This window comes from Lissotriton vulgaris, chromosome 10, assembly GCF_964263255.1.
Source record: "Lissotriton vulgaris chromosome 10, aLisVul1.2, whole genome shotgun sequence".
Lineage (NCBI taxonomy): Eukaryota > Metazoa > Chordata > Amphibia > Caudata > Salamandridae > Lissotriton > Lissotriton vulgaris.
The window spans coordinates 1,103,469,701-1,103,489,866 of record NC_141698.1 but is presented as its reverse complement, the minus strand read 5'-3'; the positions used below and the strand labels follow the sequence as shown (position 1 = coordinate 1,103,489,866).

Genomic DNA, 20,166 nt, shown 5'->3' with positions numbered 1-20,166 from the left:
CTTGGGATCAGAGATGAGTCTGGTCGGTGAGGACCTTGGGATCAGAGATGAGTCTGGTCAATGAGGACATTGAGATCAGAGATGAGTCTGGTCGGTGAGGACCTTGGGATCAGAGATGAGTCTGGACGGTGAGGACCTTGAGATCAGAGATGGGTCTGGTCGATGAGGACCTTGGGATCAGAGATGGGTCTGGTCGATGAGGACATTGAGATCAGAGATGAGTCTGGTCGGTGAGGACCTTGAGATCAGAGATGGGTCTGGTCTGTGAGGACCTTGGGATCAGAGATGGGTCTGGTCGATGAGGACATTGAGATCAGAGATGAGTCTGGTCGGTGAGGACCTTGGGATCAGAGATGAGTCTGGACGGTGAGGACCTTGAGATCAGAGATGGGTCTGGTCTGTGAGGACCTTGGGATCAGAGATGGGTCTGGTCGATGAGGACATTGAGATCAGAGATGAGTCTGGTCGGTGAGGACCTTGGGATCAGAGATGAGTCTGGACGGTGAGGACCTTGGGATCAGAGATGAGTCTGGTCGGTGAGGACCTTGAGATCAGAGATGAGTCTGGTCGGTGAGGATCTTGGGATCAGAGATAGGTCTGGTCGGTGAGGACCTTGAGATCAGAGATGGGTCTGGTCGATGAGAACATTGAGATCAGAGATGAGTCTGGTTGATGAGGACATTGACATCAGATGGGTCTGGTCGGTGAGGACCTTGGGATCAGAGATGGGTCTGGTCAATGAGGACATTGAGATCAGAGATGAGTCTGGTCGGTGAGGACCTTGGGATCAGAGATGAGTCTGGTCGGTGAGGACCTTGAGATCAGAGATGGGTCTGGTCGGTGAGTATCTTGGGATCAGAGATAGGTCTGGTCGGTGAGGACCTTGAGATCAGAGATGGGTCTGGTCGATGAGAACATTGAGATCAGAGATGAGTCTGGTTGATGAGGACATTGAGATCAGATGGGTCTGGTCAGTGAGGACCTTGGGATCAGAGATGAGTCTGGTCGATGAGGACATTGAGATCAGAGATGAGTCTGGTCGTTGAGGACATTGAGATTAGATGGGTCTGGTCGGCGAGGACCTTGGGATCAGATGGTTCTGGTCGGTGAGGACCTTGGGATTAGAGATGGGTCTGGTCGGTGAGGACCTTGGGATCAGATGGGTCTTGTCGGTGAGGACCTTGGGATCAGGTGGGTCTTGTCGGTGAGGACCTTGAGATCAGAGATGGGTCTGGTCAGTGAGGACCTTGGGATCAGAGATGGGTCTGGTCGGTGAGGACCCTGGGATCAGATGGGTCTTGTCGGTGAGGACCTTGGGATCAGATGGGTCTTGTCGGTGAGGACCTTGGGATCAGAGATGGGTCTGGTTGGTGAGGACCTTGGGATCAGAGATGGGTCTGGTCGGCGAGGACCTTGGGATCAGAGATGGGTCTGGTCGGTGAGGACCTTGGGATCAGAGATGGGTCTGGTTGGTGAGGACCTTGGGATCAGAGATGGGTCTGGTTGGTGAGGACCTTGGGATCAGATGGGTCTTGTCGGTGAGGACCTTGGGAACAGATGGGTCTTGTCGGTGAGGACCTTGGGATCAGAGATGGGTCTGGTCGGTGAGGACCTTGGGATCAGAAATGGGTCTGGTCGGTGAGGACCTTGGGATCAGAGATGGGTCTGGTTGGTGAGGACCTTGGGATCAGAGATGGGTTTGGTCGGTGAGGACCTTGGGATCAGAGAATTTCCCTATTTCCTATTGAGATATTGTCTTTAGAGTTGCATATATATTTCGAGTCCTCATCTATAAATAGAGTGGACTTCAATAATTGAATACAAACGTTCCATTATTGAAGTCCACTCTACATAGGGGGAACACAGGATGTGCGGTATCCCTTAATGAAATTATGAGGCAATGATGGGGCACACATACACGTAAACATTGATTGTGTTTTGTTTTACATAATTTCAGGTCGTGCCGCATGTGAGAAGTTGGCCTGATATGCAGTGCTCACTATTCTAGTGATCACTATGTATCATTCCAAACGACCCTTATTGGTGATTGGTTGTAAGTCAACCTTATAGACCAGCTATCCTAGTAGCATGGACAAGAGCAGTCTTTAGGCTATACTCTAGAGGGCGTGTTAAGCCAGCTGTTATACCATCACATATACCCCTTGAACACCAAGTGAAAGGACACCACACAAGTTGTTATGAAAATAAAAGGATATTTATTTATAACAAGTCTACCCTGAACTCTTTATGAGTCAGGGAGCTAAGCACACAACAAAACTCTTAAGAAAATACTTTAAGTCGCACAATTTACACAAATGCCTGAGGGGCACGAAAAACCATATACTACAAAAGTGGAATGCGAAATACTAGCAGGTAAGTAACTCGATCCAGAGGCTATAGGATCGCTAGGACTACCCTACAGAACCTTCAGGTTAGGAGCAGGAGGCCTAGGGAGATCGGGTGCAGAGTGTGCACTCTCACGCGGGATGCGGGACAAAGTCTATGAATGCTAGATTTCGTAAAGTTAGTGTTATCGGACAAATCCGACCAGTTAGGCTGAAAACGAAAAAGGATCTGGACACTTAGATAGTGAACCTACGTTGGAGCACCGAAATGCTCAAGTTACCTAGCCCAGGGGCTGCGGCTGCATAGGGTTCAAAAGACGTCGGGAATCCTCGTTACAGTCTATGGAGCCTGAAAGAAGATGTTGCTGGCAGGCGACCAGTGATGAAGTTCGATGTGATCCAAGCCTGGATCGGAGTTGAAGATGACTTGAAAGCAGAGGGTGCTCAGTTCTTGATCACTAGCCAGTGATCAGATGGGCACCAGGATGGCACCGGATGAAGTCACCTCGACCAGGTGAGTGGGCGACGCTGGGCTCTGCAGTCTCTCGGACCAGGAGGTGTTGTCGGCAACCAGGATGGAGGTGCGAGCTGTCCCACGAAGGTGTCTGCTGTCGGCGCTGCTGAAACCAGGATTGGAGCAACAAGCCTTGGCAAAGGCAAGCCCACGCGGTGGACTCAAAATGGCGTCTGGAGTGGACCAGGAGGGTCCGGGGTGCTCCTCTGTTGGAGGGGAGCAAGGGCCAGTCTGGAGCAACCAGACCAGCGATGGAAGTGTCGTGGTTCGTCGTCAGGAGGGCCACAAGCCAGCAGGCAAGTAGCCGGACAACGCGGTGAGCAGCAAAGAGCAGAAGGGCCCCACGCAGATCTCGTGGATGCTGGGGGTCTGGACTTCGGTGTTGGAGCTGGTCAGGGTTAGGGCTTCTCAAACCCCAAAGCACTCACTCGAGGATCCCTCGGCGGTCGTGCTGGATAAGCGTCATGCAGTCTTGAAGATGGCCGGTCCCTTTAGGTCTCGTCACACCCACGAATCTCAGCTGGGCTGATGATGTAGGTAGAGGTCAGACGTGCCAGGGAATCCGGGTCTCGTCGAGCTGGGCAGTCTTGATCCGGAGGATGGACTTGCAGCAAACCGCATGCGCTTAGATGGTGCCCGCTGGTGCAGGGTGGCTACTCCTTAGCCACAAGGGAGAGTCTTCAGAAAGGTTCAAGAGTTCTTTCGTGGAAAGTAGTCAAGATTCAGAATTATCTAATTTGGGAAGGGGGCCCGCTCCTACTTTTATACTAAAGAAAGGGGCTGGTACGCGACTAGGTCCTGCCCATGGGTGGGACCAGGAAGGGGGTGGTTACACCCCTCTCCCTTGTCCGGACTTTCCCCAGCTCAGGGGCTGGTGTGCCCCTGGAACTGGTTCAAGCCGGCATATGCACAGTGAGCACCGGGGTGCCACTTGCAGTCACCTTCCTCTCAGCCCTGCCTACCTGGGATACACAAAACCCTGTCTGGGATGGTGCTAGCACCGCCCCCGACAGGAAACCCTTTGTCCAAGCTCTCCTCGCTGGAAGGACTCCCAGCAGCAGGAGGTCAGACTTGTGTCTGTGGTGGCAGCATCCATTTTGTGATGCTGAGGCTCGAGTTAGCTTTAACCGGGGTTCTCAGTTACATACATGTCGTGTCCCTCTAGAAGGGTGGAATGCTAACCCCGTCACCAGAATTGGCGAGGGGTTAGTATTCCAATTCGTATGACACCTTACTCGACATGTTTTGATAAAGCGATACCAAAGTTGGCAAATAACTGCGAGGATTATAATGCACTTAAGAGTATATGGTACGCGCTGTCATGGAACAGCTATTAGGACTTGGTTCCGCAAGCTGCAAACGGGCTCAGCTCATGCCAGAGCACCATCTCACATAATTCCAAGTACTCTGCCTTCAGGATTGATAAGGCCTGCCATAGGAGTGACTGATAGGAATACATGTGTCCATTTTAGGGTTAGATATAGGAATACTATATCTACAGCAAGGGGTGTTTACACCACCTTGCCCCAGCTGTCGTGCAGCCAGTTGTGTCAGATTTAGATGGCCAGCCAGGGGTGGCATAATACATGCTGCAGCCCCTGGTAGGCCCTTGGTACACCTATGCCCTTGGTACCTAAGGTACACTGTATAGGGACTGATAAGGTGACTCAGTATCCAATTAGATATGTACCTAAGGTACATGGAATCCATTTTACAGAGAGAGCAGTAGGCCGGGGGCCCTGAATAGCAGGGTCCCAGGTCAACTAAGTCGAAAAACCAGCAAAACACCAGGCAAAAAGTTGGGGGTAACCATAGTCAGATATCCACCTTCCTACACCGCATATAGACGGTATAAAGGGCCTAATATATATGAACTACCAGGATGAAGAGGTATATCCTTCGCTTCTATTTAACAGTTAAAATTCATTCTGCACTACAAACAGTAATTTATGGTGAGTGTTAATGTCAAGTTTGATTTGAGTAAAGACACTAAGCAATAGGAGGAATGCACTGACTTTAATATATATATCTATCTCTTATTTTGTCTTACACTAGAAAGGGAAGAATAAAGAGCGAGAAGGTTGGCTGTACTACTAAAACCAATAAAGTTGAGCCACAGCTTCCGATCGCGCTTTAGGTCTAAAGTTGAGACGTAACGTCCGATCGTCCTTTAGGTAGGCTGATCTATGGGGAGGTGTTACAGAGGAGATATGTAGGGCTTATTAAAGTATTTGGCTCCAGCTGACAGTATGTCTTTCTGTCCCAAGATAGCCTAATACGTTGCGTTGGAGCATTAAGGAACCCCGCAGACTGGATATTAATGAAACCATCAAAACCTACCTCTTGACTTAATGAGGTGGGTAATTTGTATGCTGTGGAGAATAGATGGAGGAGGGAATAATAACAAATCACCCGATTGATGAGATGTGCGTGAAAGAGGGGCATGTCTGGTTTTATTTGGACCCTAAGGACAATTATGTACCGCATTTTCATTCTTAACGTTAGTAATATGTATAAAATGTACTGTATTTTCATAAAATGAGTTTTAAATATGTATGCTGATATTTACATCTATGTTCTGTTCTCATTAGGTTTTTAACATGCTTGATTGCAAGAGAGACTATTATCAATTTTTGTCTTGAAGAACGTGGTTATTATCAGGAGGATACTGCTGAAACGCGTCAACGCTTTTGTGGTTGTATAGGTGGTTTTATCCTAAGGAACATGTCCATGTTCAATCGATAACACTGTTGATGGACATCTGGACGAAATAAAAAGGAATTAATTCCATGTGGAACAACCTAAATATGATGTGATTAACTGTTTGCACCTTGTTTTTTTGTCTCTCATCTATGATATTTTTATGGTATTGTGATTTTTAATGCATGTTGAAAACCTGATCACTTAGTGATCTTTGTGAAACAGCAAAACAATTATTTAAATAAAAAGATATATATTTTCTTTAAATGTTTGGCAGCAATATTTGTGTGGATTATAATTGCCACTTAGGGTCCATTTTCTTGAAGTGTGAATGCAAGGATTGTGCGCTTTCAGCCCATTTAGCATTTAGTATTGGGTATCAGTAGTTATTGTTATTGTGAACCTTTGGGTTATCCAATTTTCTTGTTTACCTCATAGGAACAGTCCAGCCCGAACTGCCAAGGCGGTCTTCCCTGAATTGGAAACAAGCTACAGAGGACCGGTTTCTGGGTAACTCCCTTCTAACAACCTGGCTTGAATCCAGTGGCAAAGTCAGCAAGGGGGGTGTCCCAGGATGCTTGTTTCCGGTCCAGGGAAGACCTGGCTTGGCAGTTCGGTCTGGACTGTTCCCATGAGGCACAGGGTCAAGGCTGATTTGCATATGGCTGGGTCTGAACTGAGGTGGTGAAGTGAGCTAAAGAACAATGATGGATTCAACCCAAATCTGTGACCGGGGGCTGGGTAATCTCACAGGATAGCAGTCGGCGCAGCGGACTCTGCACTCTGAGGGTCTCTGGGTGGGATACACACTGGGATGCTTATCCAGAATGCACTGATTCTCTTGCACACCAGGTCCTTGCAGGGATCTTTGAAGGGAGCAGGGGGAGCTAAGCTGATTTCGGGGTCACTAGTTTATTTTCCACCTAGAGTAGTTTTCTGCGGCTTTCTCTGCATTTGTTATTTGGGCTTCGAAGAAACACTCATGAATGTCGGTGTGTGCCTAGCACTCTGTGAAAGAGCTGGCTCTGACGTGAATCATATCTTGCTCAGGGACTGCTCAGGTAGCTGTTGGAAATGCAGGCTACAATAATATCTTTGGAAAAAAGCGAAGTCCCAGACTTGTTTAGGCCCCGTGCCGGCGCAGAGCGGCGCAAAGTGGCGCATGATATTTACTTTCCAGCATAAAAGGCATTTTGCGCGGGAAAGTGACCCTTTTTCTCGGCGCAAAAAGCACTTTGCGTTGCTTTGCAGCTCAGCACTTTATATCAATGAATAGCTACTGAAGTGTCATATGGGCAGAGTGTTGATGCAAAGACTGATCCATCAAAGGAGTCAGAATGGGTGTTGCATCAAACAATAACACCTTTGAGCAGCAGGTGCTAACACGGAGAAATGTTTTCATGTCTCAAGAAACACACAAATTGCATGTGTGCTGAAGTGCGCAGCGCACATCGGTGTGTGTGATCTTTCAATGTTTTATCTCGACATACGAATTTTACTGGAAGGAGATGCTTCTGGTACAAATCCTGTGCAGGACGGTGCACGGGGACCTCTGCGGTGCTGTGCGTCACTCGAGGCAGCCTATGAGCGCACAGCGCTGAGTCCGTCTGCAGCAACGCGCCCCTCTCACAGGAGATGGCTCGGCGCTGTGTATGCCCTCTCCGGTAACGCAGGACAGCAAATTAGGTTGCCCCACAGGGCTGCATAACAAATTAGCAACTCTGTTATGTAGACTCTAAGACATGCTAGAATGCATCAACTTTTCATAAATATTTACTTACAAATGTTCCAATGTGAGCTCACATCCCCTCGGACTGGAGCTAGATTAGTAAATCAATGAAACCCTATAATATGTTAAATGGTAGTTCGGATGGATTTGGGAGTTCAGTGGAAGCCTCGTTCTTTCAAGGGGTAGTTATGTAATTTTGAGATTTTGAGGACATTTGCTGGACCCCATTTTCTCCAACCTCACCAGATTGTCAGTACAACCCCCTATGCCCCTCCCCTGGTCAGACCACTTTTTAGTTCCTTTTAAACTTGAACTCTTAGTTAATAAGCCGGAAATACCCCTTCCCCAGCCTCCCTCCCGCCCATGGAAAAATTTGGACACTAACTCCTGGGCACAAGTACTATCCTCTACCACGCCAGTACTGGACCCAGATCCCTCCAGAGCTGATGTCCAGCTGCACGAATGGATCAATGATTCTCTTGATTCGATCCTGCCACTCAAATCTCTCCCAACCATTAGGAAATCTGCCAAACTCCCTTGGTTTACTCAGGAATTACGCGACCTAAAAAAAAAATGCAAAAGGCTAGAGCGCCTATGGAGAAAAAATTGGACTATGGAAAGCAAAAGAGAGTATAGAGCCTCTATCAGACTCTATAAAAATTCTATAAAAACAACACAGGCCATCTTTTTCGAGGAAAAAATAGCTTCAGTGGCCAACTTCGCAAAAGAGACCTACCGTATTGTACATCTCCTCACCAAAATTCAAGACCCACCACCCACTCCTGACCCGGAGGGCGTAAGATGTAACCAGATGGCCGAGTTCTTCTCGGCAAAAATCGACAAAATTCTGACCTCGCTACCGGCCCCCACTTTCACACAAGCCTGCACAAACCCCTCCCCTCTCCGAGAGGTCCCCTGCCTACGTACCTTCCCCCAGATCACCACTGAGATGTTTTTATCCATCTTACAAACGGTAAAAAGTGGTGCCCCGTCAGACCCAGCCCCTATCAGCAAGCTCAAATTGGTCGCCTCAACGGTAGCTCCCCCTCTTACCAACCTCATTAATGCCTCCTTCAAATCAGGCTCTGTCCCGGCAAATTGGAAAAAAGCCACGGTCAGGGCTCTTCTAAAAAAACCACATCTAGACCTCATGGAGCCATCTAACTTTAGACCCATATCGCTGCTGCCTGCAATCAGCAAAATTGCCGAACGCATAGCCAACCAGCAACTCTCTAAATTTCTGGAAGTCAACCATCTGCTTCGCCAATCCCAGACAGGGTTCAGAACGGGACAGGGTACAGACACCGCACTGTTAGCCGTGGTCGAAGAAGCGAGGAGCATCTTGGACGTAGGAGGGTCAGTGGCAGTGATCCTCCTCGACCTGAGTGCCGCCTTCGACACGGTGGACCATGCAACCCTTGTCCACCGGCTTGGTCTGATAGGAGTAGCGGACTCCGCCCTAGCCTGGATTAAATCCTTCCTGGAAGATAGATCCTTCCAAGTGTCAGATGGGTATGTCACGTCCAAAGCCCAGCCACTCCAGTGTGGGGTTCCACAGGGATCTTCCCTGAGCCCCACGCTTTTTAATGTTTACATGTCCCCTCTCGAGGACATTGTAACACCTTTTGGCATCAAAACAATAATGTACGCCGACGATACCCAGCTGGTCGTCTCCCTCAACCAATCAAGCAATAGCCACTCCAATCTGGCCTGCTGTCTAGAGAAGGTGTACCAGTGAATGTGTGAATCCCGGTTAAAACTAAATGGAGATAAATCGGAGATACTTCTCCTGGGAAATCCAAACAAGATCCCCACATCCCTCCCTTGGCCACCATGCATGGGAACGCCACCAACCCCCAAATCTGAAGTTAAAAGTCTGGGTATATGGCTAGACCAGGATCTCAGCTTCAAAACTCAGGCTAGAAAAACCGCAGGAATTTGTTTCGGCCTCATCAAGATGTCACGAAAGATCCTTCATCTGATCCCCCCCCAATCCAGAAAACACCTGATGCAGGGGCTGGTGAACTCCAGACTAGATTACGGCAACGTGCTGTATCTGGGGGCTCCAGCCTCTGTAGTTTACAGATTGCAATGCGCACAGAACGCGGCTGCCAGAATCTTGACTGGAACTAAAGCGAGGTGTTCGGCCAAACCAGCTCTCAGAAGCCTGCACTGGCTTCCAGTGAAAGAACGGGTCACTTTCAAGACCTTGTGTATTTCCCACAGAATAATGCACGACGAAGGCCCCCCATTCTGAGACAACTGATGAAACCGCACCAGTCCAATAAACAATTAAGATCCAACTCCCTCGCTCTCGCCAGCGTCCCAAGGATTAGGAAGGCCAGAACCGGCGGTCGCCTGTTCTCTTATAACGCCCCTAGATTGTGGAACTCCCTCCCACTCACCTTGAGGAGAGAAGATAACCACCTCAGTTTTCGGAAACAACTGAAAACCTGGCTCTTCTTTTGAACATCACGCTCCCCTGCTCCCCTCTCTCTGGATCTATGGTCACTAGCGCTGGGATGCCCTAGGGTAGCTATGCGCTCTATAAATCCCAACTCAACTCAACTCAACTCAACTCAACTCAACTCATTTTGGCAGTCAGCTTAGCTCTCACTGAAGAAGTGAAGCTTTGAGGCTGCGAAGAATGATTGTTTTTTTGTGTGAACAAGACTTCAGTGTCAGCAGACTGGGTTGGATTGAGATATCTCAGCATCTTTACTACTTTATTACTTGACTGTGCGGTTGGGTTAGTCCCCGCATTGACGGCTGCAGGTTCAGTCCAACTCAGTCCAACATTTGCAGGGTGTTGGTGCCAGGACTTTGCCTCCAGTCCAGGGTGATGCCCAAGCTTTAGAGCAGCATCCAAGGGGTTGAGACATTGTCTTTGCCACCATGGACATCTAGGTCTTAGGAAAACTGCAGCTAGGAGGTATTCAAAGTGCAGTCTTTGATGCAGCCCTTGGCCTCGGTGTGATTGTGGAGGGAGGGCTGCTGAAGCTTTTGTGGGATGTGTGACGTCTGATAGGTTGGGCACCCAAGGTCTGGTGGGAGTGAGTTTCTGTTTTAATTGCATTTGGCGAAGAAGCCACAATTTAGGAGGGGCAGAGGTTGAGAGGCCTGCAACGTGCTGTGGCAATCAAGGATAGAGAACCGGTACATAATAAGAAGTGGTGTCGTTGCAGGATGCAGTCTGACGGTGAAGGAGCATGCACTTGCTTCACATCCTACGCCAAGTAGGCGTGCACCGGGTGATGCTGTAGGGTGCAAGGATACAGTCACCTACCGGCAGGTGTCCACCGACCTTCATGCTACCTCATAGAGAGAGATGGGTAAGCGCTTGGCCGCTTGGGTGGGCTGTGTCTGCTAGAAGGTACCCTGGTGGGAGTGGCCAAGAACTGATCGAGCCCTAGATTGGACGAGAGCTATCGCGATGGAAGGAGATTGTCATTCCCAACACTCTTCGTGCCTGACAAGGGGGTGTGGGAACTTGATGCCTCTTCCTTGCAAAAACCACAGACGCTGCAAAATACAGATTGCTAAAACCTCAACCGTACATGAATATGGCACTGCAAAGATTTCCATCTGTATTTAATTCCTAAATTCAGCCAGACTGAGAGCCCACACACTACAGGTCTGGGGTCCTTTAGTATCCCAGCTCCAGTCTGAGCACATTTGAGGGCGAGTGCTTGACAGCGGAATCACAAACCTACATTTTTATCGGTAGGTATTTTTATAAGGATGGGAATTTGGTACTTCATGGTTTGGACTTTGTTTTTGCAGAATATGTTTGTCGTCCTTTTTCCCATGCTACTGTGTTGTGGGTTGGCCGACATTAACGCTTCAGTGCTGGTGTTGACCAGGTGATCTGCTGCCATTGCTGGGCCATGGAGGACATTTTCTTGGTGCATCATTGTGGCACTGAGTAGTAGAGGTGATTGTTGCCAGGCCTCTGCGAATGTTCAACAGCTGCTTGTTAGCATCAACCGAATCATCAGGAGATCATCTCCGGGGCGATGGCCATCTTTTGAGTGAATGGAGATTAGTGGACGGGTCATCTTGTATTATACCCAACGGGGTGCTAGTTAAGAACTGTTGATCATCTTTGAAATGATTGCGCAGCTTAATCCCTGCTAAAGTCACAGAAGCTGCCCGATATGCAAGCTTCGATGCTGGACTTGCATTGGTCTACACCTTGGAATAGATCCGTCTTGAAAGTGACTGCAGGTACAGTCACCCGCAAACGAGTGAAATGGAATGTTGAAGTGTATAACATGCAAGCTTCGATGCTGGACTTGCATTGGTCTACATCTTGGAATAGATCCGTCTTGAAAGTGACTGCAGGTAGAGTCACCCGTAAGCAAGTGAAATGGAATGTTGAAGTCTATGACATGCAAGCTTGGATGCTGGACTTGCATTGGTCTACATCTTGGAATTGATCCGTCGTGAGAGTGACTGCAGGGACAGTCACCCGCAAACGAGTGAAATGGAATGTTGAAGTCTATGACATGCAAGCTTCGATGCTGGACTTGCATTGGTCTACATCTTGGAATAGATCCGTCTTGAAAGTGACTGCAGGGACAGTCACACGCAAACGAGTGAAATGGAATGTTGAAGTCTATGACATGCAAGCTTGGATGCTGGACTTGCATTGGTCTACATCTTGGAATAGATCCGTCTTGAAAGTGACTGCAGGGACAGTCACCCGCAAACGAGTGAAATGGAATGTTGAAGTCTATGACATGCAAACTTGGATGCTGGACTTGCATTGGTCTACATCTTGGAATAGATCCGTCTTGAAAGTGACTGCAGGGACAGTCACCCGCAAACGAGTGAAATGGAATGTTGAAGTCTATGACATGCAAACTTGGATGCTGGACTTGCATTGGTCTACATCTTGGAATAGATCCGTCATGAAAGTGACTGCAAGGACAGTCACCCGCAAACGAGTGAAATGGAATGTTAAAGTCTATGACATGCAAGCTTCAATGCTGGACTTGCATTGGTCTACATCTTGGAATTGAACCGTCATGAAAGTGACTGCAAGGACAGTCACCCGCAAACAAGTGAAATGGAATGTTAAAATCTATGACATGCAAGCTTTGATGCTGGACTTGCATTGGTCTACATCTTGGAATAGATCCGTCTTGAAAGTGACTGCAGGTAGAGTCACCCGTAAGCAAGTGAAATGGAATGTTGAAGTCTATGACATGCAAGCTTGGATGCTGGACTTGCATTGGTCTACATCTTGGAATTGATCCGTCGTGAGAGTGACTGCAGGGACAGTCACCCGCAAACGAGTGAAATGGAATGTTGAAGTCTATGACATGCAAGCTTCGATGCTGGACTTGCATTGGTCTACATCTTGGAATAGATCCGTCTTGAAAGTGACTGCAGGGACAGTCACACGCAAACGAGTGAAATGGAATGTTGAAGTCTATGACATGCAAGCTTGGATGCTGGACTTGCATTGGTCTACATCTTGGAATAGATCCGTCTTGAAAGTGACTGCAGGGACAGTCACCCGCAAACGAGTGAAATGGAATGTTGAAGTCTATGACATGCAAACTTGGATGCTGGACTTGCATTGGTCTACATCTTGGAATAGATCCGTCTTGAAAGTGACTGCAGGGACAGTCACCCGCAAACGAGTGAAATGGAATGTTGAAGTCTATGACATGCAAACTTGGATGCTGGACTTGCATTGGTCTACATCTTGGAATAGATCCGTCATGAAAGTGACTGCAAGGACAGTCACCCGCAAACGAGTGAAATGGAATGTTAAAGTCTATGACATGCAAGCTTCAATGCTGGACTTGCATTGGTCTACATCTTGGAATTGAACCGTCATGAAAGTGACTGCAAGGACAGTCACCCGCAAACAAGTGAAATGGAATGTTAAAATCTATGACATGCAAGCTTCGATGCTGGACTTGCATTGGTCTACATCTTGGAATAGATCCGTCTTGAAAGTGACTGCAGGTAGAGTCACCCGTAAGCAAGTGAAATGGAATGTTGAAGTCTATGACATGCAAGCTTGGATGCTGGACTTGCATTGGTCTACATCTTGGAATTGATCCGTCGTGAGAGTGACTGCAGGGACAGTCACCCGCAAACGAGTGAAATGGAATGTTGAAGTCTATGACATGCAAGCTTCGATGCTGGACTTGCATTGGTCTACATCTTGGAATAGATCCGTCTTGAAAGTGACTGCAGGGACAGTCACACGCAAACGAGTGAAATGGAATGTTGAAGTCTATGACATGCAAGCTTGGATGCTGGACTTGCATTGGTCTACATCTTGGAATAGATCCGTCTTGAAAGTGACTGCAGGGACAGTCACCCGCAAACGAGTGAAATGGAATGTTGAAGTCTATGACATGCAAACTTGGATGCTGGACTTGCATTGGTCTACATCTTGGAATAGATCCGTCTTGAAAGTGACTGCAGGGACAGTCACCCGCAAACGAGTGAAATGGAATGTTGAAGTCTATGACATGCAAACTTGGATGCTGGACTTGCATTGGTCTACATCTTGGAATAGATCCGTCATGAAAGTGACTGCAAGGACAGTCACCCGCAAACGAGTGAAATGGAATGTTAAAGTCTATGACATGCAAGCTTCAATGCTGGACTTGCATTGGTCTACATCTTGGAATTGATCCGTCATGAAAGTGACTGCAAGGACAGTCACCCGCAAACAAGTGAAATGGAATGTTAAAATCTATGACATGCAAGCTTGGATGCTGGACTTGCATTGGTCTACATCTTGGAATTAATCCGTCGTGAGAGTGACTGCAAGGACAGTCACCCGCAAACTAGTGAAATGGAATGTTAAAGTCTATGACATGCAAGCTTGGATGCTGGACTTGCATTGGTCTACATCTTGGAATAGATCCGTCTTGAAAGTGACTGCAAGGACAGTCACCCGCAAACGAGTGAAATGGAATGTTAAAGTCTATGACATGCAAGCTTGGATGCTGGACTTGCATTGGTCTACATCTTGGAATTGATCCGTCGTGAGAGTGACTGCAGGGACAGTCACCCGCAAACAAGTGAAATGGAATGTTGAAGTGTATAACATGCAAGCTTGGATGCTGGACTTGCATTGGTCTACATCTTGGAATAGATCCGTCATGAAAGTGACTGCAAGGACAGTCACCCGCAAACGAGTGAAATGGAATGTTAAAGTCTATGACATGCAAGCTTGGATGCTGGACTTGCATTGGTCTACATCTTGGAATTGATCCGTCGTGAGAGTGACTGCAGGGACAGTCACCCGCAAACAAGTGAAATGGAATGTTGAAGTCTATGACATGCAAGCTTGGTTGCTGGACTTGCATTGGTCTACATCTTGGAATTGATCCGTCGTGAGAGTGACTACAAGGACAGTCACCCGCAAACGAGTGAAATGGAATGTTGAAGTGTATAACATGCAAGCTTGGATGCTGGACTTGCATTGGTCTACATCTTGGAATAGATCCGTCATGAAAGTGACTGCAAGGACAGTCACCCGCAAACGAGTGAAATGGAATGTTAAAGTCTATGACATGCAAGCTTGGATGCTGGACTTTCATTGGTCTACATCTTGGAAGAGATCCGTCTTGAAAGTGACTGCAAGGACAGTCACCCGCAAGCGAGTGAAATGGAATGTTGAAGTGTATAACATGCAAGCTTCGATGATGGACTTGCATTGGTCTACATCTTGGAATAGATCCGTCTTGAAAGTGACTGCAAGGACAGTCACCCGCAAACGAGTGAAATGGAATGTTAAAGTCTATGACATGCAAGCTTGGATGCTGGACTTGCATTGGTCTACATCTTGGAATTGATCCGTCGTGAGAGTGACTGCAGGGACAGTCACCCGCAAACAAGTGAAATGGAATGTTGAAGTGTATAACATGCAAGCTTGGATGCTGGACTTGCATTGTTCTACATCTTGGAATAGATCCGTCATGAAAGTGACTGCAAGGACAGTCACCCGCAAACGAGTGAAATGGAATGTTAAAGTCTATGACATGCAAGCTTGGATGCTGGACTTGCATTGGTCTACATCTTGGAATTGATCCGTCGTGAGAGTGACTGCAGGGACAGTCACCCGCAAACAAGTGAAATGGAATGTTGAAGTGTATAACATGCAAGCTTGGATGCTGGACTTTCATTGGTCTACATCTTGGAAGAGATCCGTCTTGAAAGTGACTGCAAGGACAGTCACCCGCAAGCGAGTGAAATGGAATGTTGAAGTGTATAACATGCAAGCTTCGATGATGGACTTGCATTGGTCTACATCTTGGAATAGATCCGTCTTGAAAGTGACTGCAAGGACAGTCACCCGCAAACGAGTGAAATGGAATGTTAAAGTCTATGACATGCAAGCTTGGATGCTGGACTTGCATTGGTCTACATCTTGGAATTGATCCGTCGTGAGAGTGACTGCAAGGACAGTCACCCGCAAACGAGTGAAATGGAATGTTGAAGTGTATAACATGCAAGCTTGGATGCTGGACTTGCATTGGTCTACATCTTGGAATAGATCCGTCATGAAAGTGACTGCAAGGACAGTCACCCGCAAACGAGTGAAATGGAATGTTAAAGTCTATGACATGCAAGCTTGGATGCTGGACTTGCATTGGTCTACATCTTGGAATAGATCCGTCTTGAAAGTGACTGCAGGGACAGTCACCCGCAAACGAGTGAAATGGAATGTTGAAGTCTATGACATGCAAGCTTGGATGCTGGACTTGCATTGGTCTACATCTTGGAATTGATCCGTCGTGAGAGTGACTGCAGGGACAGTCACCCGCAAACGAGTGAAATGGAATGTTGAAGTCTATGACATGCAGGCTTCAATGCTGGAATTGCATTGGTCTACATCTTGGAATAGATCCGTCTTGAAAGTGACGGCAGAGACAGTCACCCGCAAACGAGTGAAATGGAATGTTGAAGTCTATGACATGCAAGCTTCGATGCTGGACTTGCATCGGTCTACATCTTGGAATAGATCCGTCTTGAAAGTGACTGCAAGGACAGTCACTCGTGAGCGAGTGAATTGGAATGTTGAAGTCTATGACATGCAAGCTTGGATGCTGGACTTGCATTGGTCTGCATCTTGGAATAGATATGTCTTGAAAGTGACTGCAGGGACAGTCACCCGCAAACGAGTGAAATGGAATGTTGAAGTCTATGACATGCAAGCTTCGATGCTGGACTTGCATTGGTCTACATCTTGGAATAGATCCGTCTTGAAAGTGACTGCAAGGACAGTCACTCGCGAGTGAAATGGAATGTTAAAGTCTATGACATGCAAGCTTGGATGCTGGACTTGCATTGGTCTACATCTTGGAATTGATCCGTCGTGAGAGTGACTGCAGGGACAGTCACCCGCAAACAAGTGAAATGAAATGTTGAAGTCTATGACATGCAAGCTTCGATGCTGGACTTGCATTGGTCTACATCTTGGAATAGATCCGTCTTGAAAGTGACTGCAGGGACAGTCACCCGCAAACGAGTGAAATGGAATGTTGAAGTCTATGACATGCAAGCTTCAATGCTGGACTTGCATTGGTCTACATCTTGGAATAGATCCGTCTTGAAAGTGACTGCAGAGACAGTCACCCGCAAACTAGTGAAACGGAATGTTGAAGTCTATGACATGCAAGCTTGGATGCTGGACTTGCATTGGTCTGCATCTTGGAATAGATCCGTCTTGAAAGTGACTGCAAGGACAGTCACTCGTGAGCGAGTGAATTGGAATGTTGAAGTCTATGACATGCAAGCTTGGATGCTGGACTTGCATTGGTCTGCATCTTGGAATAGATATGTCTTGAAAGTGACTGCAGGGACAGTCACCCGCAAACGAGTGAAATGGAATGTTGAAGTCTATGACATGCAAGCTTCGATGCTGGACTTGCATTGGTCTACATCTTGGAATAGATCCGTCTTGAAAGTGACTGCAAGGACAGTCACTCGCGAGTGAAATGGAATGTTAAAGTCTATGACATGCAAGCTTGGATGCTGGACTTGCATTGGTCTACATCTTGGAATTGATCCGTCATGAAAGTGACTGCAAGGACAGTCACCCGCAAACGAGTGAAATGGAATGTTGAAGTCTATGACATGCAAGCTTGGATGCTGGACTTGCATTGGTCTGCATCTTGGAATAGATATGTCTTGAAAGTGACTGCAGGGACAGTCACCCGCAAATGAGTGAAATGGAATGCTGAAGTCTATGATATGCAAGCTTCGATGCTGGACTTGCATTGGTCTACATCTTGGAATAGATCCATCTTGAACGTGACTGCATGGACAGTCACTCGGGAGCGAGTGAAATAGAATGTTGAAGTCTATGACATGCAAGCTTGGATGCTGGACTTGCATTGGTCTACATCTTGGAATTGATCCGTCATGAAAGTGACTGCAAGGACAGTCACCCGCAAACGAGTGAAATGGAATGTTGAAGTCTATGACATGCAAGCTTCAATGCTGGACTTGCATTGGTCTACATCTTGGAATTGATCCGTCGTGAAAGTGACTGCAGGGACAGTCACCTGCAAACGAGTCAAATGGAATGTTGAAGTCTATGACATGCAAGCTTCAATGCTGGACTTGCTTTGGTCTACATCTTGGAATTGATCCGTCGTGAAAGTGACTGCAGGCACAGTCACCCGCAAATGAGTGGAATGGAATGTTGAAGTCTATTGCGATTCCCTTTGGAGGCTCTGGGACTGCACGCTGCATTATATGGAATGGAGGATCAAAATAGGGCTGGATATGCTGTGACAGCTCTCCATGTCATACAGAAAGTGGACAAAGCCAGGACTCTAAGGACCGGTCTAATGTGAAATTGTAGAGGAGTCTCTTTTGCAGATTCCACATGTGGGAGGACTAGAAGAACTAGATTGCAGCCAGGATTGACCACACTCCCAACATGGCTCAAAATCAGACCTTCCTGGGCTGTGCCACCAGCCAACAGAATTAAAATACAGCGCGACCAGATCGACTGCACAGGACAGGGACTTCTCTTCTGACCTGCATCAGCTCTGATAAACGGTGGCCTCCAGGGTTGGACTGGGACACAAAATCATCCCCACTAGAAATGGCAGCCTGTCCTGCTGCGAAGCCAGCCCCCGCAGTCCCCCAGGGATATGAGCACTGTCCGCCAGTCAGCATATTATATGAGCCGCTGCCCCTAATGCACAGTTTGGACCAGCTGGAAGGCTCCACAATCTGCCAGTCTCGTGGCGGTACCGCCCTGACATTCCCACAGCCGTGCAGGACTATCCGCAGCCAAGAACAACATGGGCCGGAATTCACGCTCACTCACCCTGGACTCCCTCTTCTTCGCCTTGTGCGGCAGGAAGGGTCTCTGGAGGAACACGATCTGCTTGGTCGTCATAATCCCTTCACTGCAAAAGAAAGAGAGAGAGAAGTTACTGCGGGTGGGAACAAACCGGCGCCCTCCCAGACGCTCCTGTCAAACCAACGCAGACTGGTGAACCGGCGGCCATTTTGTGGGAGTGGCGCCTTGCACATTCTAATCAATGTCATCCTTTTCAGCGAAGCAGAGTGCAGGCCTGCCAACTCACACGGTGCCACCGTGTGACACAGGGTATCGGCTCCGATCACACGGTCACATGGTGAGGAGACGATATCACACAGTGGGAGGAAAAACAAGCTGAAAAACACTGAAAAGAGTGGATTTCCAGCTTGTTTTGCTAAGCTTTGAACTACAGACATCCATTCTGTGTTCACTGCACAATTTTAACCCTGGAGCACATAAGAATGGGAACAAGTGGAGAAGTGTGGCTCAATGGTTAGAGCGGCAGACCCTGATGCAGAGGTCTAGCCCGGGACCAGGGTTCAATTCCCCGCCTCGGTGGGTCTTGGGCTCAAAATTCCACGGACCTGATAATTCTCGCCTCGGTGCCTATTCCAATCATGGAGTCCCACTCTGCAACTCTGGGCAATAGCTTGCTTAATCTCCACAACGGCCCCCACAACGCTAAGGATGCCTGGCCTCCACCCTGGGGGTGCCCAGGAGTGGACGCCTCACAGGGAAAGCCAGGATGGGTTCCACAGCGGTATTCGTACAAGCGCCTTGAGACCCTTGCGGGTGAGTAGTGCGCTATACAAGTATCAATTTACATTAATGGGTGTGAAAACACTCCAGGACACCGACCTCAGCAAGATTTTTTTTTGGGAGGTAGAGGGGTTTTGGGGGCAGGGTTGGGGCAAAAATGCTTCTTAGGTACTTCTCGGCGCGAGGCCCCGCCCCTTCCTCACACAGTGCGATTTTTGTTCAAATTGGCAGGTCTGAGAGTAGTATGCAGTTAAAACAAGGTGTGGATAACATTGTGCAACAAAAACAAAGTGTCAATGATAAGTTTACCACCACCGCTAAGCACCGATTGGCTAAGGCCACGATGCAAGTTGGCCCATCGGGTGGTAGGCCGCGAGGGGCGGCTTGCCTTTGGATCGCCTGTAAGATAAGCCACCATGTTGGCATAGTTGGTATGCTATTAAACCTGCAGCAATTTTATCCACCAAAAAGTTCTCTTGTCTGCTTGTTTATGTTACCTGTATGTTGCTGCAGGAGGGCTGGTGAGCGTTGCCGATATTGGCACTGTTGTAGCTGTGCTTAGCACACCTAATGTAGGTATGGGATAAAAAGGCTTGGGGGGAATCTGTGACGGGGTATGAGAGGATCTATTTCCCCCATTTATAAAAGTAGTTATATAGGAAAGGAATCTGCGTGTAGTTCTGTAGACAGGTTTCATTATGTTGGCATAATCTTGTGTTATTTTGTGAACTTCGTATCACGCTTGTTATACAAAATTCCTGAAATTATGGCATCATGCCACGCAGCATAAATATTCTGT

At 47.8% G+C, this 20,166-nt stretch overlaps 1 protein-coding gene across 1 annotated transcript in view; it reads right to left on the bottom strand.

Annotated features, from left to right (window-relative positions):
• Positions 1 to 20,166, bottom strand: part of RFTN1 (raftlin, lipid raft linker 1) — a 349,725-nt gene that overhangs the window by 12,129 nt on the left and 317,430 nt on the right. The window contains exon 9 of the mRNA XM_086942185.1: positions 18,612 to 18,693. Coding sequence (XP_086798311.1) covers positions 18,612 to 18,693 — 82 coding nt within the window. The remainder of the gene's footprint in view (positions 1 to 18,611; positions 18,694 to 20,166) is intronic.